Source organism: Gavialis gangeticus, unplaced genomic scaffold (assembly GCF_001723915.1).
Source record: "Gavialis gangeticus isolate Ggan-Ray unplaced genomic scaffold, GavGan_comp1, whole genome shotgun sequence".
Taxonomy (NCBI): Eukaryota; Metazoa; Chordata; order Crocodylia; family Gavialidae; genus Gavialis; species Gavialis gangeticus.
Window position 1 is genome coordinate 164787228 of NW_017729022.1, and position 21262 is coordinate 164808489.

Consider the following 21262-nt stretch of genomic DNA (forward strand, 5'->3'; position numbering starts at 1 on the left):
TTGGGCAGGGTGTTGTACTCTGTTTTGCCCTTTTATCTGAAGCAAACACTCTTTGGGCTTATCATTTTAGGTATTGATATTTTCACTAACATTTTCAAGAGATTATAGGAGTAGTTGTACCCACCTGGCCTCATGTAAACATTGCCTGGCCACCTTGGAGCGTGTGCCCAGGGTCTGCCATGGAGGCTGCTTCTGCAGCCTCCATGTTGGGTCGTGTTCTCCCAGAGGGGAAACCCTGACACTCGCCTGCCATGATTTGAATTTTCCATTTAGTGGTGGGACTCCCTCCTGTTGCTCTTCATGGGTCAGGTGTTACTGTTAAGACTCCACCTCCCCCACACTCCAGCCATGCGCCAGTCTCTTTGGACGGCCAATCAATGGTCAGTTGGTTCACCCTCAGGTGTTGCCTCCTGCATCCTCCCCGCCTACTCTGCTTCTGGTTTTCTTGCCTTGCCCAGATGCTTTTAGGATGGTGGACCATCCCTGGGAATGTGCTGAGCCCTTTTCACTGTGCTGCTGTCCCTGGCACTGTCCCAGCTTGCTCTGCCCTTTGAGCATTGCCTGTGACCCCTTTCCCTGCCCTAGGGCTTGGGGAAAATTAAGAAAAAGAAATAATTAACTGAAACTCGGGGGCGGGGGGTCTCACCCTGCCCCCACTCATGCCTCCGGCACCTGTGGATCCAGCCGTTCCTCGATGCCATCCTCCCAGGTCTGGCTTCTCTGCTGTTCAGGATTGCAACCACTTGTCCTCAGACCCTTCTGAAGGGTCCCTCCTTGGTTCCTCTCTCCGCTGCCTGTGCAGCCCTTGCCCGGCTTGGGGGATGGCTCCGTAACCTGTTCCCTGCAACATCCCCCCAGCTGTTTCTCCATTGGATGGCATTCTTCTGGGACATTATCTCTCCATGCCTTTCCCAGCTGCAGATAAAAGTGGCTGATGAACTGTGCAGGCATTCTGTCTCACCGTGGCTCACCCAGCCCATCTATTTCTGAAAGAGGTAAGTTTGTCATGTCTTCAGGACTTTTCTTTTTGCTGTATCAACGGGTTGTTTCTGCCTCGGGGCCTGCCATAGAAGGAGTCTCCTGTCTCTTTTTCTTCGTCCCCCTGGGACAGTAATATAGAACATTCTTTCTTGGTGCTTGTAGGAAACAACTCTCATATTTCTCTCTGCTCAAGGAAATAACTGCACATGAAGATATTGGCTGTTTTGGTCACACTTTGTTGAGGATGAATGTTTCAAGTATTGATCACCCTTAATACTCCAGTGGAACCAATCTCCATAGTGTCTTATTGAAACTCCTCAAAGTATGAAATAAATAGTTGGGGTATAAGAAACTGAATGAGAAGCTATCAGCCTCATATTGTATTTCTTTTGTTTCTCAAGCTGCATAATTCCTTTGGGTTGACTACTGAAAGAAGAATCAAATGAGCATAGGGAGTCTGTAAGACCCCTTTAATATTTTCTTTGAAATTCATAACAACATCATCTTCAGAGGAGAGGGAAGAGGACATAAATGACTGCCCAATTGGGGTATAGTTACACGTTACCCATAGACCTAACTAAATCTGTGGAATGTTAAGCAGTGTTAAAGTTAGAACATGCTAAGCATGTCTACACATGTGCTTTAATGCTCAGTAGCCTATTTGACTAGGCATTAAAGCCTCACATCAAAAAAAGTGCTAATATGCTAATGTGCAGTAAAAATAGGCTACTGCACATTAAGTATTACTAAACAAGCATGCGCTTTTGCTACTGCACAGTAGGGCAGCCTAATGCACATGTATTTAGTACCATGCATTAGAGGGCTCCTATACACAAGTGAAGAGGCTGTTCCAGTGTGCTGGAATTCAGTGTTGGAGCAGCTTCAATTCATTGAATCTGCTGAAGCATGGCAATTACTGTGCCTCCTGCACCTCATGCATCAGTGTCCCTATGCTTAGAAGTGGGGGTGCTTTTATCTAAATGTCATCAAACAAGCTTTAGTTCAAGTACTCCCACTGCCATTTTTAAGCACAGGAACACTGATACATGAGATGCAGTGGTGCTTTAATTAGAGCAACTCTTGGTGTCACTTTAATTAAAGAACCACCTTTCCCATTCCCGGAGCATGTGAAAAAATGCCCAGAGGTACTAAATTTAATGTGCATTAGGAAAAGCACATTAATGAACATGTAGACATGCCCAGTCTGAGCAGTTGCATGTTAAAAGTTAATACTATTTCTTGCCTGCACACTTCTGACTTGCCACTAGTGGACTGGTAAGCAGGAGTGTGGCTAGGAGCCAGGACACCTAGGCTCTATCCCTGCTTTGGGTGAAGCGGAAGGGAATGAGGGCAGTGAATCTTGGGATGCTAGAGGACTGCAAATTCCTCATTTTATCTTCATGGAGCAGACTGAAGTTACTCTAACAGGAGCTAGGTAGCAAGAGAACCCTCACCTGGTTATGACATAATGCTTGCATTTTAAGTGCTTTTAATATGCCCGCAGATATTTTGTTTGTTTGCTGCTTTTTTAGAGCAAAAACTGTTGGATCTGTGAAATGTACTTAAAGCATTTTCTTACTTGCCTCACTTTGTGATCAGGAAAGGGTCTAGCTCTCTGGGATTTAGGGTTTTTTTACCATTAGAGGCAAATATCCATGCCATGGTCTCCAGCATGGCTCCTGATTTCCATCTATAAGTAACTATGTCTGATGGGACTTGACTGTGAAGCCCAGGGGAGACAGAAGAAGATGGTGTATTCCTTAGCATGATAGGTACTGCTGGAATGTTTTAAGATCATGGACTAAACTACACTCTAAAGCTATCAACCTTACTGAAGTCAAACTTATGGTATAATAATGTTACAGTTTTCACTTGTTACATGTAAATCCACAGCTCTGCTCCAGTACCTTCAACATGTTGCTGGAATTTTTAAGCTGTTGCTTCTAAAAATGAGGAAGAGGTATACTATCACTTAATAATCATGCCTGTTTAGAGTAGAAAGAAACTTGAATCAGATGAAGAGTATTGGAAGGAGAATGTATTTTGCTTACTTCTTACAAAGGAAACACCATCTTGGAGTCTGACCCTACCAGTGCTCTTCAGCAGCAATCCATTGCACTTGGGGGTGGAGGAGTCTTAGTGAGGACTAGGGGTAAAATCCTGGAAGTATTGGATTTGCTAGGAATTACAACATTGAGCCAAGTGCTTTCTTCCAGGAGTCCATCAGAGTGGAGATCAATGGCCTCAGATGAGCAGATGTTGCAATACAAAACATGAATGATCATTGAGCAAGTTTATTGTAACTCAGGATAAACATAACATGATCCATTGTATTAATACGACTGCATGGGATGTATGTATGTATGGAAATATGGGGTATAAATCTAGCAAAAATTATAACTCATACTCTTATATATGCCTGACTGTCACAAATATTAAGCCTTACAGAGTCATAAAATAGATTCTTCACAGTTTTCTAAACTCATCTTTCTTTAACCAAAAAAGTCCCATAGAGGGGGAACTCCATCCCTCTGGGACATTAAAGCATGAGTTCTCTAGAAGTTTTGATATGTTTGGATTTCTTGGGAATAGTGATATGACAATGCAACAAAAAATTAGTAAATTAGCCTTTACTGAAGTTTAAGCTTTATGATCAATATAGATGTTTAGTGCCAGAAAACAATAAATAATGTAAAACTTCCTTGAAAAATAGTTGTAAAAAACCAGTTCAGCGATAATGAATGTTTTCTTGGTGGAAGCACAATAGGGAATCTTGTATTTATCATCTCTTGTACAGTGCTTTAATTGGAATACTTAAAAAATAATAAAAAAGAAACAATAGTGTTAATATTTATTTCTTAGCAAAGAGTGCTTTGAGTGGAGAATATTAACAGGGACATAGTTTGGTGTTGATGAAATATCTAGTTATCTGGAAAGAGCCATTTTAAAGTGGGGGAGGGTAAGCAGAAATATTCACTGTGAGTGTGTTACAAACTTCCTGCCTGTGTTTCTGCTTAGTGTTGGTGGACAAAAGGAATCCTGCTGGGAAAAAGGTATTGAGAAGTCTGACAAATAACTACATCGCTCCATGCCTCCATCCCTACTTTTGGGGTTGGATTCTGTTTGGATAAAGAAACACAAAACACAGAATCTTAGATGGTCTGGAATAACCCCTTCAAATTTAGACCACGTTTTGAAAGGCTGGTAGATACTTTGTGAGAAACTAGGTCCCAGTTTTGAGCAATATAGCTCAGTGTTTTTCCTTATTTGTCAGACTTTTTATATGAATTCTGCTTTCAGTTACATTTTGTTTACCTCTGAACCTGAATAGAAACCCAGCAATCCCATATGGACTGGAATCTTCCAGGAGTATACATCTATATAGAACATGTGCCCAAACCTGCAGACTTTACTAAGGTGGTTGCAGGATTGAATCTTGTAAGTGTGGGATTTAAAATCTGTCTTAGTCATTCAGGAGTCAATCACTTTCTTTATGTTAAATTTATATGCTGTTCTTCCTTCCCACTCCTCCCCAGTTTTACAATTTAGTTGAAAATCTGAGATCTTGCTGAATAAAATTTTTTTTAGTTCAATTTTAAACCTGCTACCACTACTTTTTGGTAAAATTGTGATTGCAGACAGCTATCAAGAATACAGTAATAGGTACTGATTTGTGGAATGTATTTATACCTTGAAGACGACTGTCAAAGCAAATCTGACTCCTGCAGACACAGATCTGTTATTCCATGTTCCTATGTTGGGTACAAGTGAGACTGATAAAAGGGTGTACTTGTATCCTTCACTTTAATTATTTCCTACTTTCATTTATACATGTAGTTTCTTGATTTCTATTAAAGTGTATTCCTGGATGACATTTATGATGTTTGTACAAATACAGCCTGAAATTCCCTACTACTGAAAGCATGGGACTTCCGTATATAGCATACAGGATGGTCTGCTCTTATGGCTTTACGTTTTAAGTATCACCTGTTTAAAAAAGTGCCATTATATTTATTTTTTATAACTTGCCTGGAAAGTATTTTCTTACATAGCCAAACTTTTCATACATGTTCTGATTAGCTAGTTTTGATGAAATCACATCCTTCTTTAAATGTCCTGTAAAAGTTGGGGTTAATTGTAAATAGATTCATGAGTAGATCATTTTAATTAGCTATGCATTAAAACAAAAAAATACTTTTCCCTAGTAGCTTTCATTCAATGATCTCCAGATGTATAAATATACACATCCCATTGAAATATACATCACTTACAATTCAAGAAGGCTAAATTCAGAGAAGGTATAGTTAATCTTGGCCAAAAATGCCTATTGTTTTAATAGGAGGTTTATTTAATTGAAGACTTCAGGATAAAGCTCTTAGGCCCTGATTTTCAGAGATGCTAAGTACCCATTGCTTCTATTGATATTTCTGTTGGAATTGAGTTCCGAGCACTTCTGAGAAGCAGGAATGAAGTCACACAAACCTGACCCTTGTGCCTGTTGCCTGTATAATAAAAGAAATGGATGGAAGGAAAGTGGGACAAAAAAAATCAACATCTCCCCTCCCCACCCCCACATACACTCTTCTTGGTGATAATTAAAAACATTATTCAGGCTTTAGCAGTAAATGCATCCAAAGTTTGTACATCGTTTTATCTTCACCAGGATTTCCATCTCCCTTCCATCTGCCTGTGTTACAGCTGATTCCCACAACACATCTCAATATCTTTTGGCTCTTGGTTTCATATAGAATCATTTTCCCAAAACCCATTCATATGCACAAAACACCCCTCTGAGTCTGGCTATTTTTATTATTTTTAAATGATTTTTGGATTAAGTGTTTCCACCAGTAAAACATTTATAATCACAGAATTTTCTAAAAGATTAGTTACAAATTATGTGTTCTAAAGAGTGATTACAATATCAAGAGACGCTTACTGCATGACACATTTGGGAATGTTTATTACATTGTTACATCATGGAGAAAATTTCAGAAACCAGATATGTCAGCCATAATCTTTATCCACTTGCTATATATGGTGGCAAGTAGCTGCTAGTCTGCAGGGGCAGAACAATGAAAATGCACAAAGGACAGCAAGGATTTCTGAGTGATTCAGTTAAGAAACAATTGTACTTGTGTCAACAGCTTCTTTTTCCTATTACTGTTAAGCAGGTAGTGATTGTTAGTGTCAAAGTTTCCAGTATATTATGCAGAGAATACACTCCAGACAAAAGATGTGAGTAATAGTTGACATGCAACTTTTCCCAACCAAAATGAAAAGTTCTTAAGTGCAACTTCACTAAAATTAGATAGTTCCCAACAATACCTTTAGATGACACTCTGAGGACAAACTCTCAGATAAAATATTTGACTCATCTACACACACAATTAATATTTCTTCAGATATACCTTTCTAGTTATAAATGTATACCCTTTTCCAGTGGAGATACAGGGTGTGGACACACAAACAAATTGAACCAACTTCAATGAGTATGTTGGGGGAACTGTGTGCCAGTTGCTCTGTGTCAGATAATTTGTGTCTTATGTCCTCTCAATCCTGTGGTAAGTGGAAATTAAACCCCAGTAATTTAGTTGTTGTTTCTTCCAAGGATAAATTGCCCTGGGGTACGGCTGCCACAGTTATCTTAGGTCAGCTGATACAAAATAAGTTGTGTTACCCTTTTAAACTCAGTATAATTTGTTCATCTCTCCAAAACCACAGATTAAGATTATTGTACAAGTGTAGCTTCCGTTGTTAAAGAAGGGGGTAAAGCTACACTGGTACGTGCCACACTTCTGTAACAATATAACCATAACAATATTATAGCATGTGCTAATTTAACTGTCTTGGTAGAAAAAATCATACCCCTATTTGGGATAGAATGTAATACAGGGAATACAAGTAATAGTAAGGCATACAAATGTATGCACACAGGGGAGTCTGCATTCTGGGTTCCAGTCCAGATGTGAACTGCAGATCTACAGATGTGAAATGAAAACAATACCTGACAGCAAAAAATGGACATTCCAATGGCTGAATCCTTACCACCAGGGGCTGCCAAACTATGGCAAAGATGATGATGTCTCAACTGCCTATACACCAGAGTTGGATAATCCAAGGAACTAATGAAGAAGTGGGGCTGTACCATTGGTTCAATCACCTGTAGTTGCAGCACAGAGCCTCAGAGGGCAAGTCCTGATGAGCTCACATGTATGGTTTGCAGGGCCTCAAAGCAGTTTGAGGCCCTGCAAACCACATATGGCATGTGTGCACCCATTCACCATGTTGCTAATTTTCAGTGAAGCAGGGTTTTTTGACAACAGGAGATCTCAGTGTCAAAAAGAAACACTGCTGAAAAAAGCAGCGCATGTGGCAGCAGCGTGAGCCCCCCAAAAAGGAGCTTGGTATCCAGAGCCTTGCTGTGGCTGCTGGCCAGGCTCTGAGCATATGGCTAGGTGCCACTGTTCCCCAGGAAGCTCCCAGGACCCCAGGTAAGTCTCCCTTCCCCCATCCAGGTCACTTTGCCACACACTGAAGCACATGTGTAGGGGCATATGCCTGGGGACAAATAGCAGCGGCACAGATATGTGCCACTGCTATTTGTCGTATGGGAAATGATGAATTCTGGATGAAGTGTTTCCACCAGGGTCAGTGAGGACCTAGTTAGGAAACTTCTGGTGGGGCTGGATGTGTTCAGGTCAGCAGGTCCAGATGATCTCCACCCCAGGGTGCTGAGGAAATTGGCAGAGGTCATTGTGGGACCCCTGGCACAGCTTTCCAAGCACTCATGGTGCTCTGGCCAGGTGCCAGAGGACTGGAAAAGAGCCAATGTGGTCCCATTTTCAAAAAGGGAAGGAAGGAGGACCCAGGTAACTATAGGCCCGTTAGTCTTACCTCAGTCCTGGGGAAGCTCTTTGAGAAAATTATCCAGGAACACATCTGTGAGGTACCAGCAGGGGAGATTATGCTTAGGGGAAACCAACATGGGTTCATTAGGGGTAGGTCCTGTCAGACCAACCTGGTTGCCTTCTACGACCAGGTCACACAATCCTTAGACACAGGTGTCGTGGTGGACGTAGTCTTTTTGAACTTTAGGAAGGCCTTTGACACTGTCTCTCACCCCATTCTCATTAAAAAATTAGGTGACTGTGGGGTCAATGCCTACACAGTCAGATGGGTCACAAATTGGATGGAGAGCTGTACCCAGAGAGTGGTGATGGATGGGTCATTTTTGACCTGGAGGGACATGGGTAGTGGGGTTCCCCAGGGCTCAGTCCTCAGGCCTGCACTGTTTAACATCTTCATCAATGACTTGGACGAGGGGGTGAAAAGCACCTTGTTCAAATTTGCAGATGACACTAAGATGTGGGGAGAAGTGGGCATGCTAGAAGGGAGGGATAGGTTACAACTAGATCTGGACAGGTTACAGGGGTGGGTGGATGAGAATAGGATGGGATTCAACACTGACAAGTACAAGGTACTGCACCTAGGGAGAACGAACCAGCAGCATACCTATAGGCTGGGGAACTCCCTTCTCATCAGCACAGAGGCAGAAAAGGATCTTGGAGTCCTTATTGATTCCAAGATGAACATGGGCTGCCAATGTGAGGATGCAATCAGTAAGGCTAACCACACCTTGTCATGCATCCACAGATGCATCACGAGCAGATCCAAGGAGGTGATCCTTCCCTTCTATGCGACATTGGTCAAGCTGCAGTTGGAGTACTGTGTCCAGTTCTAGGTACCACACTTTAGGAGGGATGTGGACAGCATTGAGAGGGTCCAGAGGAGGGCCACTTGCATAGTCAGGGGGAAGCAGGGCAGGCCCTACAAGGAGAGGCTACGGGACCTGAACCTGTTCAGCCTCCACAAGTGAAGGCTGAGAGGGGATCTGGTGGCCATCTATAAACTTACCAAGGAGGACCAGCAGGGAATGGGAGAGTCCCTGTTCTCCTGAGCAGTACTGGGAGTAACAAGGAATAACAGGCATAAGTTGACTGAGAGTAGATTCAGGCTAGATATCAGGAGGCACTACTTCACAGTCAGGGTGGCTAGGATCTTGAATCAACTTCCAAGGGAAGTGGTGCTCACTTCTACCCTGGGGGTCTTCAAAAGGAATCTAGATAATCACCTAGCAGAAGTCATTTGACCCCAGCATTCTTTGCTGCCCATGGCAGGGGGTCGGACTTGATGATCTGCTCAGGTCCCTTCCGACCCTACTAACTATGAAACTGTGTGTGCCCCTGCATGTGTGTGCTCTTTGGGATACACCCAGACCATGCAAAACCTGTTGCAATGCCTGATGCTTGAAGGTACATGTGCAATGAAAGATCTTGCAAAGTACAATAAATGAGCACGAGCATGCATAACAAAATGGTCAAATGCAGTGTAGAGATATGAGAAAAAAAAAGTTGCAGTCCAAATTCTTAGCAGTGATACACATCCTCAACTTTTATTTTTTCTCTGTTTTACTTTAAAATTTTATCAAGGTAACTAAGCTAATGGCAAACCAGGAATCAGAAAGGATTGGACAGGAACAATAAATAATGTGTCATTGCATTGTGAAGGCTAAAGTATAATGCAGGCATAATAGAGATAGAGACAGTCATGGTTATGGGATTAAGGCAACTAATAACTAGGAAGGTTTAGGAAGAAATTTCCCTTGTGGGCAACTTATTCCATAATTATTTATTCCCAGGATGTTGTTTAACATAAGCATCTGGTATTGATAAATTCTCAGTTGCAGATTATCTTACTAGGTTGTAAGGTCTTTGGGGAAGGTCAGACATAATAATAAAAACACCGATTCCCTGACTCTTGCTATAAACAAAGGCAAAAGACATGTGGAAAATTTCACTAAACACAAGTATAGATGAGATTTAATTATATTGTGTTAATGCTAAGTTAAGTCTTTTAATTCCAGACAAGGTAAACTTGATCAAAAGAAAAAATATTTTCTTAGCTAAAGACTATATTCTAATAAAGATGTCTACAGTTTCTGGAGCCACTACCTAGCTAGCTTTTGTATATATGAAGTAAAATCTAATAGGTTTTGAGGTTGCTTTTAGCAATATTTTGATTACTGAGGGCTCCGAGTCATGTCAGCTTCCTACCAAGTGGATCAATTCAATGACCTGAGTGAAAAAAGGGCAGAAGGATTAATCCATTACTTCAAGACTGTAGAAGGTTTTTGCAGAAATCTATATTTTAACAGGAAAATAAATATCCTTTATAAGGTCTTTCATTTTTTTAGGAAAAAAATTGAAGATGTAATTAATTCATGGATCAGGGAAGTTACAAACTACAGACCTGAGCCTAAATCCTTTGAAAACGGTGGGAGTCTTCCTATTGACTTTGATGAATTTTGAATCAGGCTCAGAACTTGACCCTACAAACCTCAGGGTCTAGACACAAGGTATGATAAGTGTGAAGTAATCTACCCTGTATTTACTCCATAGTAAATTTATTTCATATTAAAGAGCAGACATGTCACCAGCTCTTTCAACCTGGCTTCCCAGCATAGGCACTATTATAATTCCTGGCCACCAACAGGCAGATAAACCCATTTGCAATGAACAAGTAGTTATCCTGGAATTAAATTAACTAGGGCAGTGGTGCCCAAACTTCCCATCCTGCAGACTGGATGAGTAGGTAGGGCTGAACCCTTGGCTGGATTCTACAGAGTTTTCACATGGTGTTGGTTCAGGGATACAATCCAGCATGCTGGCCCAATCCTAAATGTGGGATCCAGCCATGTACCAGCCTGACCCCAGGGCTAAGTACAGATAGTCAAAAAATCCAAGGCTGAGTCAGTTGAATCCTCACGGGTTAGTCTAAAATAACCTAAACTAAGTAGATAGAACCAATAAGCACGTGAACAGGTATTCACTTTTGATTCTGGAAATGCAGCCATATGCCTGCAGTGGAACAGGTCAGAAGCCAAGGGGTGCTAGAGCACACCTCCCTGCTTGGCTGGAGCAGATAACTTGGGCCAAGGCTAACACACCTACCCTGTGGGGGAGAGGGGGTATTGCAGGGGAGGTGCAAAGCATCCTGGGATGCTGGGGGACTGTGAGTTGACTTAAATCTGGAGGGAATCACACAAGTTCAATAAACAAATTTAACCTAAATCAGTGAAGCTTGATGCCATAGCCATCCACATTTATCTTAAACCAGTTTCGGCCATTTTGAAAGTGGTTTATGTGTACTGAATTTTTGTTGTTACAGATTTGAATTGGTTTCCAATCACATATACAGTTTACGTGTAATTTCTGTCCCTAGCCCAGGAACCCAGATCTAACTGCACACAGAAGTAATTTAGTGCACAGAGGCACATTATCCATCCTGCAGGGCTCCCACTAGGTCTGGAAATTTGGCAGCAGGGGAGAAACCATTAATACTGCCACTGCTCCCTCACTGCCAAATTTCTGGACCCATGGGTAGTCCCATCGGACAAATGGCAAAACTCCATGGGCTGGATGCTGAGTATTGAACTAGTAGTCCCAATGTGACCTACTTTTGCTATATAGTTACTCCTCACTTTTTGAGGAGGAGCTTTACACTGAAGAAATGTAACTTGAACTGGTTTAAGACTGTGCACTATTTGGCCATTCCATTTCTACTACCAATTAAGGTAAATTTATGCCATAATAAATGTAATAATTTATGCCATAGTAATATGTCATGTACCTGGACCATCAAATACTATAATGATCGGAACTATTAGAGAACCTATACTGATGAATACTTTTTAAAAACAATGGAGTTTTAGTGATATGGCATTTCTCAGAGGCTTTCTAATGTGAAATCTATATTAAGAATTAAGATAAGTCCTCTGCGGAGGTAAACTTGCATAAGCTCAGACCTGAAGAAAGGCACTGTGGGCATGTTCCCACATGCAGGGGCATGCATTTGCCATGACACAAATTTGTGCTGCTGCTTTTTGCCACTGCGCACATCCCTGAACGTGGGGTTTGGTGCAGGGCAAAATGCCCCGCTTTGGGGAAACAGCCATTTTCTGTTGGACCCGAACTTAATTAGCGCCTAATTGAGACTGCCCAACCAACCCAATACTCTGGTTTCCAAGTGGGGTGATTCTTGGCCCAGCACTGGCTAATGAATTGATCAAGATGTATCTATCACCACCCAATCAACATGGCAATTGTTTATACTATGACTAAATAAGGAATACTTACACAAATATATATATATATAATATGAATGAAATGAATTAAACCATTTATTGAACAAAGGTAGGTAAGAACAAGTAATAACACTCATGAAGAACAAAGTACACACTCAATTCAACTAACCTATATCTATCTAATCTAAAACTATTCTTATAATTCCTAAACTATACCTATCGAATCTAACCCCTGTTTAACAAAGCAGTTTTACTATTCCCTTCCCAGACCTTAAGAAAGCTCTATACTCCCAAGAAAACCATATTCTCTCAAGAATGCACATAAAATTTATTATAGAAGTGGAACATTTTCTTAGATCCTGGATCTCAGTTGCCTTGAATCACCGTGAGTGTAGACCACACCACAGACGATCACTTGGTGGTAGCTTACTTTTCGCGTTTGGAAAGGGGGAAGAAGTAGGAGAAAAGAAAGAGTGAATAGGTGATACTCACAATAAAGAGCAGAGCTATAAGCACCATGTGCATCTGTAGGGGGAAAGAGTCCAGGGAGCCAACTCTAGCCACTCTTACTGGGAGACAGGAGATCTACAATGGTGGGAACTGGTGGAGCCTCACCGGTTACAGATACTCAGCTCTACGTACCTCTGTGGTTCACTCACACAGTCTCTCTTTCTCTCACAGAATTACCCAGCCACAGTGACTTAGACTGACCTCACACTCCAATCCCCTCACAGCATACCCAGACAAACCCAGATTCTCTCCTCGCACCACTCGCCCCTCCCAACACATACACACCCTCTGTAAATCAAAGTGCCTTTTATATGGGTATTCTATCCTACTCTACAGGGCTCTGCAGACACCATGCTTGTGTGCACTTGGCACTCTCCTCCAGCATCTCTTCAGGTGGTCTATACCTTCTCCACAGATAATAGGTCAAATAAAGGTCACCTGCTGACCTACTTAGAGCTAGATGGCCTTAGCATGAACTCAGGCCCGATTTTCCCTCTAACATTACTAGATCCTCTCAGCTTCTTCCAGCTCCTGGTGTGCTAGAGGAGCTGGAGCAGAACTAGAAGAAGGGAGACGCTCTGGCCAGCAGCCACAGCACCTCCTTGGAGGACCAAGTCTTCGTGCCTGCTGATACATATTCCTAGAGCATGTGCTGCACCACTTTTTTTGCGGCATTAATTTTTGCTACTAGGATTTCCTGGTAGCAAATTTTACCCTACACTGCAAATTTACAGTGCAGGACATGTTTTAGCATCTTGGGCAGTTTTGTGGTACCACAAACCACAAAGATTTGTGATGCCACAAACCACACGTGCCTACACATCTGGATCTGGCCTTTGTGACCCAAAGTTTAACATCCCTCTCAACTATATAGGAGATCCAATAAAAGATATCACTAAAAATCCTGGTTTCTCTTATATTTCCTGGACCATCTCAGCTACAAGGCACTGCAACCCAACTGAAGTTGCATAAGACAGTCATGGTTTCATCTAGGTTAACTCCAGTAGCAGGAAGCTTGAGAATAGCTACTACTGAAATGAAAAATCAGTAGTATATTTCATTACTTGAACTTTGCTTGTTAACTAGGGATGCCTTTCATTGTTTTTCACTCTTCTAAGAATGTTTTACCCTATCTTCTATTCATAGGATAAGATCTTTACCCCTCATATAGAATAAGTCAGTACTTGGATATCAATGTACTAGATGAGCTGCTTTTCTGGAAATACTGAATAATGTTGTTCTATGGTTTGTGATATTTTTTTTAATTCAAAAGTCCATAAATAACAATTAGAAGTATGACTTGCTTGTTAGATCATTAACATTTTTAAAAATAGCTCATTATAATTTTGTATGACTCTTAAAGTTTCCATACAGCAGATATTTCAACTGCAATTATATAACATTTGTCTCTCTTAATGTGCTGCAAAATCCATATCTAGGGTTTGATTAACTGCATGTCTCAAGGAACTGGTAAAATAATATAGAGCTTTCAGCTATGCTTTTCAGAAAGTGACTTCTTATTTTGAGTGCCCAAACTTGAGACCTTTACAAAGGCTAGAATTCCAAAAGTGCTGAGCACTCACCTTCTGAAAGTCAGCCCCCTGAGGGTTGTCTTCCGTTGAACTTCAAAAAGCATTAGAACCAAGATCCTCAGAAGTTTGTACTTACCTAACTTCTGTTGAAGCCACTGAGAATTAGGCTTCTTAATGCATTTGAAAACTGGGAGTTGGGGTGAAATCCAGACTTCACTGGAGTTTGTGGATGTTTGGCCATTGACCTAACAAGGCCAGAAGTTCACCCTGGTTCTTCTACAGCAGGAATGGGCAAAATACAGCCTGCAGGCCATATCCAGTTCACCAAGTGATTTTATCCAGCCCGCAGCTGCCCCACTGAAGGATAATTGTATCTAGACCAGGGGTTGTCAACCAGGGGTACACATACCCCCAGGGGTACTTAGAAAGGTTGTTGGGGGTAGATGCAGATGGGTGGAGATGGAGTGGGCCCTGGAGCGTACCCGCAGTGTCTCTCCTGGTGTGTTTGCCTCTTACCTGGGAGGGGAGGGGCATGCTGGGCACCACCGGCCCCACACAGCACACCGTGGCACCTCCCTGTCCCCCATCCCAGCTCACTCTCCTGATTGACCACTGGACCACTGTGAGGGTCTCAATGGTGGGGGGGTAAGTGTGTTTCTATGCCTGCTCCCAAGAGCAGGGCTTGGGGGTGGCAAGGGGAGTGGCACCCCTCTGTGGACAGCACAGGCAGCACCTGGTCTGACTGGGTGGGGGGTCACACATGGCCACCACCGCCACCACCACCATCACCTTGTGCCACCTTCCCATGGCTAGTTGCACGTGCGGCTCTGTGGGCTGCTGAGAAGCAGTGCATAATTGGCCAGGTGCAAGGTCCATCAGCAGCCCACTGAGCTGCATGTGCAGCCGGCCATGGGAAAGTGGGGTGTGGTGGCAACAGCATGGGGCAGTGGGTATCGGCAGCAGCGCAGGGTGGTGGGTGGCAGTGGTGGCACCTGCCATGTGCAAGCATTGCCTCTTCCTCCCCCATGTCCAACTGCCACCACCAGAAGGAGTACACTTGCTAAAAAAGGTTGAAAATTCCTGATCTAGACCACAGTTGCTCCTCTGAAAGCCAGTGTCTCCCCACCCTCCTCCCTTCCCCATGTGGTAGATGCTGGCTAAGCAGCAGCAGCAGTAACTCTGGCTACAGTGGTCAGGAAGCCACCCTCTGGCCTGGCCTGGCCTGGCTTTCCCTGGACCAGTCTGCCTCACCCCACTGGCACACATGGAGGGTGAGCCACTGTTAGTGTGCTACATGCCCTGCCCATTACTTACAAGCTGCCTGCTACAACTAGCACAACCGTGGAGGCTGAGATCATAGGTAGAAGCTGAGGAGAGGAGCATAGCTGCAGCTGTGGCTGTGGCTTTGTGCAGTGGAGCTGGGGCATGGGGGCAGCACACATGGCTAGGATGGCCCAAGCCAGATTGTGGAACCTGCCCCCATACTGCCTTGTCAATGGGCTGTGCCCATAGCTGCAGCTGGATCATATGGCCAGGGAGGGGCTGGGGGCACTGTTTAGATCCACAGTGGAGCTGGGATGCACCGTGGACCATGCCTAGGATCTCCATGGGACCCTCACTGTTTGGCCAGGGTGTGGACATTGATGCTCAGCCAGAGTCCCTGGCAGGCTCTGGCTCTACCTCCAGCTCCCTGGAACTGTAAAGGAGCTTCTCAGGCACTGGCCGTACAGTGGCAGGGGCTGGGGCTGGGTAGCAGGTGGAGTGGGGAGCCTATTTGGGACAGGCAGTGGGGCAGGGAGGGGTGGGGCAGGTGCCCTCCAGGCAGTGTCTGACTGGGCTGGCAGCAGAGGGGTAATGCTGGAAGTGGTTTCTCTGCTTTACCTTGGTTGCTGCCACCCCTGGGGTCTGATTGTTCAGGATTACAAATAGACTTGAAGGCTATAGCTGGACAGGGAAGGAAGCATGGGTGTCAGGAAGCTCTGCTTGTCCCCCACACCCAAGATCCAGAGCTACAGATGCCTCCTTCCTCTAAAATCATGGTCAGCCCCTTTGGGAGCCCAGTTTTTGCAGCATCTTCAGAGCATAATACTGGCTCAGACCCCATATCCCTCCAGACCAGGCTGCTGTGCCCCACAGCAGCAGGGAGCAAAAGTTGACAAGGAGAGAGAACAGGGTCTGACCAGTAGGTATGGGTTATATTAGTCATGGTTAACTGATATAATTAGAAGTGTTGATTTTGGTTTGGTGTTGGGTGAGCAGGCTTTCTTATGTCACGGACCATGTGATGCGGTGGGACTTTCAGTTCCAAGACCACAACCCCACCCCATCCCAAAAACAGTACTTCCAGGGCAAGAGGTGGGATGTCTGATGGCAAAGGTCAGGGGTTACAGGCTGGACTTCTGGTCTCAAGATGGCAGCCAGGGGGTGGGACATCTGTCAAGGGGCAGGACTTATTTTGACAAGAGGCATACCTTTGTGGCACTCAACAGCTCACCAAAACTCTTTAAGTGGCCCTCCAGCCCAAATAATTGCCCATCCTGTTCTAGGGTATGCAGATCCTGTTCAGAGGAGTCAGTTCAGAGAGCTGTATGTTTAGAACCTTAGGAAGTGCTCTACTAGATTAGATTATTGACCATATTGTGTTTACAAAGGTATTGGACACTGTTCAGAGAACAGTTTGAAAAATTTTGTAATGGAAAATTATGTAGTAACTTATGGGAAAAGGGTCTCTCTCAGTCCATTGTTTAGTGGTTTGCTTTAAGTAACTGTCTAGATGTTTCCAAAGTCTACATGTCTAATTCTTATTCTGAAATGAATCAAGTTTAAAAAAAAGTCCTTTTATCAGTTTTTAATTCATGGCCTTTGAGATCTGGTGACTCCAGGTAAGTGCCTAACACTAATTGATTTGAAATGAGGGTCATGACATCTGTGTTGGATTAGTTAGAAAGCTTGCCACGTAACAAGATATACTACTGCTGTTGGTGTCAACTTGTTGCCCTTCTGCAATGGCCAGATGAAATGCTGTTTAAATAGACTGATGTCCTAACTTAGTCCTAATGGTAGTCCTCTTGCTCAGTTATGGCACAGGAAAGATGTTACGGCACATGTATGGAAGCTTTTACCTTTACTGCTCATGTTGTTCCTGTTCTTTGGTTGGTATGAGACCTGCACTCTCCAGGGCTGTTAATCTGGCACTTCCCAGAAGCAATAAATTAACGAGAAATATTTTTAATTACTAGCATCTGAGCACATCAGAATGAGCCAATGGCTTTCCTTTGGGCACATGTGAACAATTTGATTTATTTTCATTTTACAGAAATTATAAATTAGGATTTTTTTTCTTCAGGCAAAAGAAGAACACAAATTATTGGCAGCTTCCATATTCATTAGCCCATTTCAATAAATGATAAATGGCCTCATAATTTATTACTCATATCTATCATTTCTCAAGTGATTTAAGAGTCTCTATTCAAAATTAGAATATTCTTTGATGAATAAGATTATATACTCACACATACACACAGAATCTGTGTGTATCTATATACAATTATATAATAAAAGGAGTGAGCAATTACATTTTCTTTTTTATGAGTCCAGCAAAATTATTGTTATGGTTGTAATACAAAAAGCCCCAGTTACTTCTAACTTGAGGAGAATAAATGCAGAAAGTATGTATACATAATATAATGTACATTTTTAATTCACTTTTTATTTTTATAATAAGATCTTGCATTTTTTTAAGAGACTGCTTAATTTGTGCATATGGGTAGCGGCTATGATGAACTCTACCTTTTAGCCACAAAACATGAAACTGAAGCCTTTTATGGGTGCCAAAGAACACCAAAACAGACAAATAATCAGCAAGAGAAAGAATGAGAAACATTAGATGAAGGAAAGGTGAAAGAAACAAGAGTCTTCCAGGTTGGATTTCAGATGCTGAGTGCCTGGGTTCTTCCCCTCTCCCTGTCCAGCCCACTTGCAGAAGATGCAGCTGGATTGAGTACCAGGTAGAGAGATGGAATCTTTATTTCCCCTGTTTGTTCCCATCCCAAGGCAGGTGGAGCTCCTCATCTGCCTGACTTAATTTCACCTCTTCCAGAGGCAGGCAATGTAATTGACAAGAGCCTTCCAGATGGGCAGCAAGGGGGAGACTTTGTTTCAAATTTCAGAATTAAATTTGAATTTTTTTTTGTCAAAATCAAATTTTTCAAAAGGGCTTTTTCTGTTAAAGAATCATTCCAGCTAAAGATTCCTAATCAGGTCTTGCTAAAAATCTGAGTTTCTATCTAACAAGAGAAACAGAGATGTTTAAAGTCTCATAACTTTACCAAAACACAGGAAACTTCATGTGGATAATTGTAATAGGCACATGCCCAGCTGCACCCAAGCCAGCTGGCCCCATGCCAGGCAGAAAGATCCCCAGGATGGCGGGCCAAAAGTGCACTGGAGAATGGAGCAGGGGGAGTGCTGGCTGGGCCACCAAAAGCAGATCCAGCTTCTCTCTCCCTTGCCAGAGCACCCAGGGAAGAGATGGATGCTCTCCCTGCTGCTAGGGGGCACGAAGAGGAGCTAGATGTTCTCCCAATGGCTGATAGGAGACCAGCTGCTCTTTCTGTGGTAGAGGGAAAACCAGCTCTTTTCCTTTCAGCCAGGATGCCCAGAGGAACTTAGGATGCTCATCCCACCATGAGCACACCAGAGGTGCTGCAGGATGCTCTCCCTGCAGGGGGAGCTGTGTAGTGTCCTATCCATAGCACATCAGGGACGGAGCACTCAGCCAAAAGCCCACACTGAGGGACCCAAGTCTGGTGGGTCTGGGAGCAGGTAAACTGAGGGAGCCCAGAAGGGGAAACAGGTGAAGAGCCTCCCTGAAGACGCGTTCTGATAATGCAGGCCCAACATGAGTGTCCACAGACCAGGAGCGTGCCAGCAGGCAGCTGGTGGGAGTGCTGGTACAGTATCGCCAGAGAAAAAACTGGAGACCCAGCTGTTGGACAGAGGAGAAGAAAGATGCAGCAACCAAGAGACTGAAGGAAGTGAGATGAAAGGCTTAGACTGTTTTGGGGAAATCAGTTGCCTTATAGACTTCTCAAACCCTTCAGAGCCAATATACCTAGCAGATACAGGTAATAACAGTGTAATGTGTTATCAGTCAGCCAATTGTTTGAGCTATTGTAGAACGGTTCCTTTCATCTGTGTAGTGGCTTTATTTTTCAGTTTAATTAATAATTTGCTCTCTCTACTGACTGCAGGGGAGGAACTAATGTTTTCAGCACCTGAAAACTTGCATTGTACAGTCCTATTATATTGTACTTTACATTTATTATTTACTCTGTACATGAACTGCTTTCGAATGACAAGCAGGTAAATTCCAGAATGATCACCACCAGTAAACCTGAATCTATGTACTATAAGAGTGTGACAGGGCAGCAGTCATGCCCTGCCACAACTGGGCAGAAGACAGAGGAACAGCGGGAATAAGTGTATCTTACCAGCATGGGGAAGGAGTCAATAAAGCAACTAATGAGAAAAGCAGCTTTACTGATTCTCGCCAGGGTTGGTAGAAAGAAGGGGTTGACGGGGAGCTGACCGGATAGGCTTTGGCAACTGACTTGGAAGTAGAAAAGCTCAGGGTCAGGTGAGGTGTTTCCCTGGAGAGGGGAGACCGGCAGAAGCAGGAGTTCTGCATGGAGGTGCAGCAATTACTCGCCCAGTCAGGGGTCAGTGGGTCTTACTGAGGAGAAGCAGGAAACTGCAAGACTTACATGAAGTGAGGTGAGACTGTCACACAGGAGGCCAGCAAGGAATCGGCCTGGTGAGTGAGGTGCTTCAGGTCATAAGCTAAAGGAAAAGAAGAATTGAAGCTCTCATGGAAAGATACTTCATCGGCAAAGATGACCACATCCAGCGGGGCAAAGGGAGGGAAGAAGAGAGAAAATAAGTGGGGAAGAAAAAGGGAAGGGAAGCAAAGGGAAGGGAAGGTGGTACCTGGGCTTAACCCAATGCCAGGCCACTCCTGCCCTTATATGTTTGTTGGGACTCAGCCTTCCCAGCATAAGCCCCCTCTTTCTTTTGGCTGGTTCCTGTAGCCTATGCCTACTGTTATCAGACCTGGCTTCTGGATCCCAGCCTTGTCCTGGCCCTCCTTTGGACCTTATCGCTGCCCTGCTCTGAGCCCTCGGCCCTCCAGCCCCATGCTCTGCCCTGCTCTGAGCTTGCTGTTTGCTTGCTCTGCCTTGAGCCTGCCCCCAGCAGGGCTCCCTACTGCTTATGCAGGCATTGTCCTATTGTGCTACTGCAGAGGAACTAGCTCTGCAGTAATCACCCATAGTTCCTGCTCCCTTGGGCCAGCTCTTCTGCAGTTTTCTCCCTCACAGTCTCTCCCCATCTGGGGCTCTTCCTGGGCCCTTTCTCCCCTAAAGTAGCAGAGTCCCAAGCTCTCTAGCACAGCTTGGTACATGAAGAACAGAAGCTGACAGGTATGATTCTCAACAGCAGCCTCAGGAGTGCTGGGGAATTAGTATGGGGCCAGGAGTGGCCTGGCATTGGGTTAGGCCCAGGTACCCACCCCCCATCCAAGAGACATATAATTAGCTCACAAGGGCAGACAGTGAGACCAGGCTTGGAAAGCCCTGGGGCAGTCTCCCTTCCTTCAAAGGACTATAATATCAAGGCATGGCAGAAAAGCAAAGGGGATTGTTCCCCAGTAGGGCAAACCAAACAAGGGCATTGTGGCTACTAGGGGGCATCACAGCGACCCCCTGGGTCTTCCTAAGTAGGGACCAGAACAGCCACCTCCCTGCTGGGCCCCCTTCGGGCCCTGGGGGAGGCACACCTGGGCCAAGGGTTAGCGAGGACTTAGTAAGGGAGCTTCTGGAGTGGCTGGACGTATTCAAGTCAGCCGGTCCGGATGATCTCCACCCTAGAGTTCTAAAGGAACTGGCCGAGGTCATTGCAGGTCCCCTGGCACGGCTTTACGAGCACTCGTGGTGCACTGGAGAGGTGCTGGAGGACTGGAAGAGGGCCAATGTGGTTCCAATCTTCAAAAAAGGGAGGAAGGAGGACCCAGGAAACTATAGTCCAGTTAGTCTTACCT

At 44.0% G+C, this 21262-nt stretch overlaps 1 protein-coding gene across 1 annotated transcript in view; it reads left to right on the plus strand.

The window, feature by feature from the left end:
• Positions 1-19066: 19066 nt before the first annotated feature.
• The window catches only part of KCTD3 (potassium channel tetramerization domain containing 3), a 92078-nt gene continuing 89882 nt past the window's right edge, over positions 19067-21262 (plus strand). The window contains exon 1 of the mRNA XM_019515905.1: positions 19067-19292. Coding sequence (XP_019371450.1) covers positions 19067-19292 — 226 coding nt within the window. The remainder of the gene's footprint in view (positions 19293-21262) is intronic.